Here is an 8,069-nt window from a genome sequence, read left to right as displayed (position 1 = left end):
CCTGCTGAAGCTGGTCATGGCCGGGGAGGTGACCAACTCCCGCGGCCAGAAGCTGCCGCAGAAGGGAGACGTGGAGATGCTGTGTGGCGGGCCACCTTGCCAAGGCTTTAGCGGCATGAACCGCTTCAACTCTCGAACCTACTCTAAGTTCAAGAACTCCCTGGTGGTCTCCTTCCTCAGGTAAACAGGCTAGAATTCCCTCTGCGTCCGGTGCTGCCCCAGGGTGACTAGACGGCCGGTCCCGGGGCTGCGCCGCAGGCGTGCCAGGGCCGAGCAGTAACTGCTTTAGCCTTCGCACCTGCTGAAGGCGGTGTGCTGAGTGAGACACCGGTCTTTGCCTTCAGGAAGTTCACGGCTGCCCCTCCGCTAGGGAGAGACCTTGAGAGTTGGCAGGTGCGTCTTGACAAACGTCAGGCATTTAGGAGTGGCTTCTGGCAGAGTAGGTCTCCTCCTCTCTCGTCTCTCCCGCCTCCACAGCTACTGCGACTACTACCGGCCCAGGTACTTCCTCCTGGAGAATGTCAGGAACTTCGTCTCCTTCAAGCGCTCCATGGTCCTGAAGCTCACGCTCCGCTGCCTGGTCCGCATGGGCTACCAGTGCACCTTCGGCGTGTTGCAGGTGGGCCCCCCGGGCAGGGGCAGAGTGGGCAGACGTGTGTGGCCGGAGAAAGGGCCGAGCAGTCCCTGGACAGCAGCAACCTGTCTCAAACTGAAAATAGAGCTCAGAGGGACAGGCCACAGTGTGGTAACCTGCAGTGCGGGCGAGGGTTGGGGAGACGGCTGCCGGGCCCCCCTCCCATTCAGCTTCCACAGTGTCTCGGCCTCACTGAGCAACCTTGTTGGCAGCCGTGTTCTTTCCCTTGTGACCGTGGGCTGCCAGGCAGGTGGCACGGCTCCTGGTGTCTCCGCTGGCCGCTCTGCTCCCCAAGCGCTCCTTCACGTGCTGTTTGAAGGGCGGCTGGGATCGCCAGCAGGTTCACTCCCATTGTCTCCGGGGGCTGCCGGCCACCCTCCTGGGACCTTTCGTCCTCTTCTCCGGTCCCACCTCCTGTCAGGCATGAGCCCGTGGGTTAACTAGGGGCTCTCGGGGTGAGCTCCACACCAGCCAGACGCCCCAAAAAGTCAGGTGCTGCAGACCCCAGCCCTTCGCCCAGCTGATTAGAGGTGCCCACTGACCATGTGTGTATCTGGCCCTCTCCCGCGCAGGCTGGTCAGTATGGCGTGGCCCAGACGCGGAGGCGGGCCATCATCCTGGCCGCGGCCCCCGGAGAGCAGCTCCCTCTGTTCCCGGAGCCGCTGCACGTGTTCGCGCCCCGGGCCTGCCAGCTGAGTGTCGTAGTTGACGACAAGAAGTTTGTCAGCAACATCACCAGGTAGGAGCACCCCCGGCCTGGCGCTTGTGAGCCTTCACCAGCGAGGCCTGGTGCGGGTGGACCTCTGTGAAGAGGCCTGAGCTGAGGAGACAGTGTTAGCGAGGGCAGACAGCGCCACGTCCGGCCTGCCCTGCGAACGCTCTGCCACCTCTGCTCTCATTCTGACCCCGAGTGCCCTATGTCCAGGGCAGTGGCCAAAAGCCTGGCCGCAGTCATGGGCAGAGCCCACACTATATCCTGTCCCCTTTTCAGATGGGGTCTGAGAAGAATGCTGCCCCTGTGACCTCAGGCGGCCCTTTGACCCCGAGCCGTCCTTTGACCCCAGCGGTCCTTTGACCCCGAGCCGGGTTGCCTTCTCTGGAGAAGATGGTGCCAGCAGTCGGGGGATGGCAATTGTGACTCACACACATGATAGCTGTGTATGTCCCCAGAGGTGCCACAATCTGTGCTCTGTTGCAGGTTGAGCTCGGGTCCGTTCCGAACCATCACCGTGCGGGACACGATGTCCGACCTTCCCGAGATTCGGAACGGAGCTTCGGCACAGGAGATCTCGTACAACGGGGAGCCTCAGTCCTGGTTCCAGAGGCAGCTCCGGGGCTCGCAGTACCAGCCCATCCTCAGGGACCACATCTGTAAGGTAACGTCACCTCCTTAAAGCGGGGCCTCCTCCCAGCGGCCTCCCAGGACCAGCTCTGCGGTTGGAGCCCAGCCAGGGCTTGCGGGGGAAGCGGGATCTGGTCTCGGCCCCCTTCCAGCTCTTTCTGCTCTTGGCCCCTAACCCAAACTCCGCTACCTCAGCCGGCCCCCAGCCTCACATCTCACTGCCTCCTGCTTCTCCTTGCACCCCACCCCCGCCCCAGTACACCGTCCTGGAAAGTGTCAATCAGAGCTTATACTCTGCCTAGAATCAGGCTAGAATGGTGTGTCTGGCCATCGTCTCCTATGACTGGTCTTGTCTCTCAGCACCGCTGTTCTCTGGGTATCTCCCAAACGCACCAAACCCCAGCTCTCCCCGCCGCCGGCTCCTCCTGTCCTGCAGGGCTCAGCTCCGACGTCACCTCCTCAGTAACCCCGCGCTTGCCCGAAGCCGTCCCTTCACCCGTTCCCCCGTCGTCCACATCCCTGCTCTGGTGTCTTCATGGCACGTGTGTAACCCCCAGGTTGTCGACTGGGGTCACTGCTTGTCTCCCACAGTGGGATACAAGCCCCTTGGGGTCCTGGTCACCATGGTATGCCCAGGGCCCAGTACTATGGCGCCCAGCCCACTGCATGTGGTCAGGTGCTCCCTGAGCTCAGCGACAGCTGGGCCTGCTGTGCTCTTCCAGGACATGAGCGCGTTGGTGGCTGCTCGCATGCGGCATATCCCTCTAGCCCCGGGCTCAGACTGGCGTGACCTGCCAAACATCGAGGTGCGGCTCTCTGATGGCACCTTGGCCAGGAAGCTGCGGTACAACTACCACGACAAGAAGAACGGCTGCAGCAGCGCCGGGGCTCTCCGCGGGGTCTGCTCCTGCGTGGAAGGTTTGTGCCCTGGCCTCCAGGTGTGGCTTCCTCAAGTTTGGTGTGAAGCCCCAGCCCCCTTAGGCTCTACAGCGGGGCGGTGGGCTCAGGGTTTCTCAGCAGGAGATGCCGGGGCTGCCGCGCAGAAACCCAGCAGCCCTGGGTGGGGTGCAGACTCGCCAAGCCTGGGTGTCCCTGCTGTGCACGGCTGCTGAGGACAGGGTCTGTGATAAAGCTCTGCCTGGCAAACGGGGACTGTCGGCTGCTGTATCATCCCGTTGCGTCAGCACAGCCCCATCGCAGCCCTCTCTTCCAACAGGCAAAGCCTGTGACCCTGCGGCCAGACAGTTCAACACCCTCATTCCCTGGTGCCTGCCCCACACCGGAAACAGGCACAACCACTGGGCCGGCCTCTACGGACGGCTCGAGTGGGACGGCTTCTTCAGCACAACCGTCACCAACCCCGAGCCCATGGGCAAGCAGGTAGGTCTGAGGGCCACTTGGGCCTGGGCGGGGACGGAGGCAGGGGCTTCGCGGCTGGGCCGGCCCTCCTCACCGCCTCCTGCCTCTGCGACCCGGCCCGGGGTGGGCTTCCCGTGGCCCCGTCTCCTTCCCACCCCCATCGCGCCTCTTGCCCCCAGGGCCGCGTGCTCCACCCAGAGCAGCACCGCGTCGTGAGTGTGCGGGAGTGCGCCCGCTCTCAGGGCTTCCCCGACACCTACCGGCTGTTCGGCAACATCCTGGACAAGCACCGGCAGGTCAGTGGAGCGGAGTCGGCCCGGGTCTCCTCCCCGCTGAGGAGGGGCGAGTGGCACCGCGCACGAAGCGGCCCTGGCGGGAGGGAGACCAGGGGGTCGGGGGTCGGTGGGGAGCTTGACTCGCAGTCGCTTCCTAGGGGACGCTGAGCCCCCAGAGCTGGGGGCTGACTGGCCTCATCACTCCCACGAGGGGGTGGTCAGGAAGGAGGGACCCTGTCCCTGGGGCCCAGGGCGCTCCCGGGTCAGGCGGAGTCGCCAAGTGTGTCGGGTGCCGTGGACAGCTGAGGCACATTTCGCCCAAAGGAAAGTTCCAGCGCGTTGCAGAGAGCAGACGAAATACCCGGTGGTGAAAATTCACTGTTGCTAAGGGTTGAAACGAACCAATAATTCCTCCTGTTTCTCAGAGTGTTCCGTTTGGCTGTTAATGAAATGTATTTCCAAGGATGCAGGCATGTGGCTGAAAAGGCCAGCAGTGCCTGGGGGTTACAGCGAGACCCTCCCATTTCACCCCTCTCACCCCTCTCAGCCATCCTGTGCTCTGGGAGCAGAGCTCTCAGCTAGAAGTGAAACATAGTAGCTTCCATATCCAGATTCTAAGATTTTCTAAAGCCCTTTAAAGGCCCCCTTCTCTGAGTGGTGCTTGACCTGCTGGTGTTTGGGGCGGGAGGGTGGGCTGGGTGGAGGGTCTGAGTGCCATCCTGAGGGAAGGGCTTTGGAGGCCTGTGTGAGCCTGAGGCCGGGGGCCCAGTGCCTGTGTCTGAGTGGAGGCTAGCGCTGACTCCAGCCATGCCGAGCCACATGTCGCCCTCCTTCCCTCCTGCAGGTGGGTAACGCTGTGCCACCGCCACTGGCCAAAGCCATCGGCTTGGAGATCAAGCGCTGTATGTTGGTCAGAGCGCGAGAGAGCACCTCAGGTATGGTAGGGAGTGGTGGGGACAGCAGGGGTTTGGCTTTAGGCTCTGAGACTGGGGCGAGTCACCCACCCTCCCTGGTGGCCTTGTGTCTCTCAGGGTTGCTCTGAGATGAGTGAGCGTGTGGGTAAGCGCGGAGCACTGGGGCCCGGCACGCAGCGGACGAGTGGTCAGATTTCGGGGTGCTTGCCTCTGTCCTGCTAAGTGAGTCTGGGTCGGCTGCGTCCGCCTCAGACACTAGCCCATAACCCAGGTGGTCTGGAAACCTTTAGGGAGCACCTGAGCAGTGTTCAGTCTCTGAATGCTGATGCAGAGCTGCTGCAGGTTCTTATGAGGTGGTCCTTTTAATGTCAACGCCTGGGCATTAACGTAGTTCCTGGTTCACATACCTGATGTGCTTGCCTATTGCTTCGTGTAACATTACATATGTTCCCTGCAATGACTCTCCCTTTTATTTCTCTTCAGTTAAAATCAAGGAGGAGACTGCTAAGGACTAGTTCTGCCCTCCAGTCGCCTTTGTTTCTGGCACCAGAGATCCCCAACGTGCACTGATATTGTTGTATTTTTAACATGTCAATCTCTCAGTTCAGATGTGTTGTACACGGTGTTTGTGGCCTTGGCTGACATGAAGCTCTTCTGTGAGATTTGCTTATCAACTAATTTGACTTAGTGATGAAACTGTGCAGTACTTTGTCCGTTCTGGATTTTAAAAGTTTTTTATTATGCATTATATCAAATTTACCACTGTATGAGTGGAAATTAAGACTTTATGTAGTTTTTATATGTTGTAATATTTCTTCAAATAAATCTCTCCTATAAATCACCCTGGGTGATGACTCCTGATTTACCAGGGACTTCTGGCCGCCTCTCAGCTGAGGCTGGATGAGAGTGGGCTCCTCAGTGTCGCAGGTGACCCTGCGGAGGCCTCGTCTGAAGTTAGATATCCCATGCCTGTTTGGGGTGGGGGTGGTGGCTCAGTTCTGGCCAGTATGATGCAAGTGGAACTTGCTGGTGTGGTTTCCCAGAACGCCCTTTAAAGGAAGAGTCTTGGACTCCCCGTGGCCTTGTAGCCCTTTGGTCTGGAGCGGGCTGTGATGCCTGGCAAGGCAGCAACTGTCCTGTGACCATGAGGCCAGAAGCCCCATGCAATGGATGGTGGAGCAAAAAGAGTCACTCGTAGCCCTGGCCTGCCACCCCCAGGCAGAGCCCTTATTTGTTTAAGCATCTGGGAGGTGGGCTTTCCATACTTTCACCCTGACTCAGTCCTACTGAATTCTGAGATGAACAACCCTTTTCTTTGATTTGTCTTTGGGAAAAGACCTGCTATAAAATGACAACAAAGCAGAAGCAGACAAAGACATGTGAGTACACAACCCAAAGGGCTGCTGTTAGGATGTCAAGTAACACCTGCCCCACCATCTCTACGTGTGCTTTTAGGAAAGCACTTGGTGGCACCTCAACTGTAACTGTCCATGTAAGTCACCGGTGCCTTAATCATAAGACTAAGGGGCTAGGACTTCCCTGGTGGCGCAGTGGTTAAGAATCCACCTGCCAGTGCAGGGGACTCAGGTTTGATCCCTGGTCCGGGAAGACCCCACATAATGCAGAGCAACTAAGCCCGTGCGCCACAACTACTGAGCCTGCGCTCTAGAGCCCGAAAGCCATAACTACTGAGCCCTCGTGCCACAACTACTGAAGCCTGCGCGCCTAGAGCCTGTGCTCCGCAGCAACAGAAGCCACCGCAATGAGAAACCTGCGCTTGCCGCAACTAGAGAAAGCCACGTGCAGCAACAAAGACCCAACGCAGCCAAATGAATCAATCAATCTTAAAAAAAAAAAAAGACCAAGGGACTAAAGATCATTCAAATGTAAAATTTAAGCTCCTTCATGGTAATTAAGATGTTCCCTCTTCTCTTGTAACGACACTGCGCTGAACATCCTTGTATGGACTCTTCCATTGTATCCTTTAAGGAAATATGTAGAGAGCTTCCTGGATCACTGAGTATAAATGTTTTCATATTTCCCTTTCAGGTCATGTGGCTGCCCTACCCCCCTGGAGAGGTTTTAATGCTTCTCCCACCAACAGTGCCACCTGGACTTTACCCTACCCTGGCTTTTGCCTCTTCGATCCTTGTCAATGGAATAGTGAGTCTTATTAGCATTTTTTTTTTTTTTTTTGGCCACGTGCATGGCTTGCAGAATTAGTTCCCCAATCAGGGATTGAACCCTGGCCCTCGGCAGTGAAAGCGCGTGGGGTCCTAACCACTGGAACACCAGGGAATTCCCTTGTTAGCATTTTTTAGGAGTGATTCAACACTCCCAAGTGTCTGGTGGCCACTGGAATTTGTTCCTTATCTCCGTGGTGACACATGCTGTAACCTTTGTCCTTGCTAGGGGCTGTCCCCTGCTTGTGTTACTTTCATCTTGAGTCATCCTATCTTTGCTGTAAAGAGATTTTATTTTTAGGGATTAGATTTATATTTGTCTGCTCTTCTATTTTTTAGAGCCTATTTAGAAAGGCCTTCCCTACCCCTAAATCAAACTAGTGTTTTCTTCCGTATTTCTACGACATCTTAATATATGAATCATTTTTATGTGGCGGGAAATTGACATCTCAACTTATTTTTTCAACAGGTAACAAACACACATGGTAAACACAACAGCTCGACATGGTAAAGTTCCCCTGTCAGATTTTATTTTTTAGCTATATGTTCTGCTTTTTTTTTTTTAAGCTAAAAACGCATTAAAAAGTATATCGTGAGTACAGTGAAAAGTATGCTAAGTCTTCATTCCCAGGCCCCCTGACCAAGACACCAAATCCTTGTCTTTCCAAAGTCCTTCTGTGCCCGAGTGCAGGTGTGTGTGTCTGTCTTTGCTACAAATAAATGGTGGCATCGATTATAAGCGCTTTGCACTTTGAAGGTTGTTCTACCTAGGAGTGTCTCACTAGATTCCCATTGTAAACTGAGGTCTAATATGAAATGCACAAGTCCTGGGTGTGCAGCAGTTTATTCCGGTAAATGAATCAGTCTGAGGACCGACATCCTTATCAAACTATAGAATGTTTCCATCACCCGGAAGTCCCCTGTGTCCCTTCCCAGTTCAGTATCCCCCCTTTGCCACCACCACCAGGCAACCCCTGGTCCACGTCCATCTTCATGGATGACTTTCACCTGTTGGTGCAGTGTGGGCTTCTCTGTCTGGCTGCTTTCACTCAGCCTAATGGTTTTGAGATTCACCCATGTTGCTAATGTATAATCGGTAGTTGGTCCCTCCTTCTCACTATGCAGAAGGAATGCCCTTATTTTAAACCTCATCAGTCTGTTTTAAAGTCTTCATATAGATATTGCAAGTTTCTTAACTCGATTCCTAGGTATTTAACCCTTTTATTACTAATGTATGCAGGATGTTATTTTCCAAATAGTGGTCCTTTGCCTACAGAAAGATTATTGACTTTGTATTTTATATATATATATATATATATATATATATATATTTTTTTTTTTTTTTTTTTTTTTTTTTTTTTT

General features: G+C 55.3%; 1 protein-coding gene across 1 annotated transcript in view; it reads left to right on the top strand.

Annotated features, from left to right (window-relative positions):
- The window catches only part of DNMT1 (DNA methyltransferase 1), a 42,639-nt gene extending 37,481 nt beyond the window's left edge, over positions 1-5,158 (top strand). The window contains 9 exon segments of the mRNA XM_007460652.1: positions 1-180; positions 478-619; positions 1,207-1,373; positions 1,833-2,010; positions 2,699-2,894; positions 3,193-3,356; positions 3,515-3,631; positions 4,455-4,545; positions 5,008-5,158. The exon segment at positions 1-180 is cut by the window's left edge and continues 5 nt beyond it. Of these exon segments, the coding sequence (XP_007460714.1) occupies positions 1-180; positions 478-619; positions 1,207-1,373; positions 1,833-2,010; positions 2,699-2,894; positions 3,193-3,356; positions 3,515-3,631; positions 4,455-4,545; positions 5,008-5,039 (1,267 nt within the window). The 3' untranslated portion in view covers positions 5,040-5,158.
- The last annotated feature ends 2,911 nt before the right edge of the window (positions 5,159-8,069 follow it).

The sequence above is a fragment of the Lipotes vexillifer genome, unplaced genomic scaffold (genome assembly GCF_000442215.2).
Source record: "Lipotes vexillifer unplaced genomic scaffold, Lipotes_vexillifer_v1.1 scaffold1011, whole genome shotgun sequence".
Lineage (NCBI taxonomy): Eukaryota > Metazoa > Chordata > Mammalia > Artiodactyla > Lipotidae > Lipotes > Lipotes vexillifer.
The sequence above is the reverse complement of the archived record's forward strand: the minus strand, read 5'-3'. Positions and strand labels throughout refer to the sequence as shown.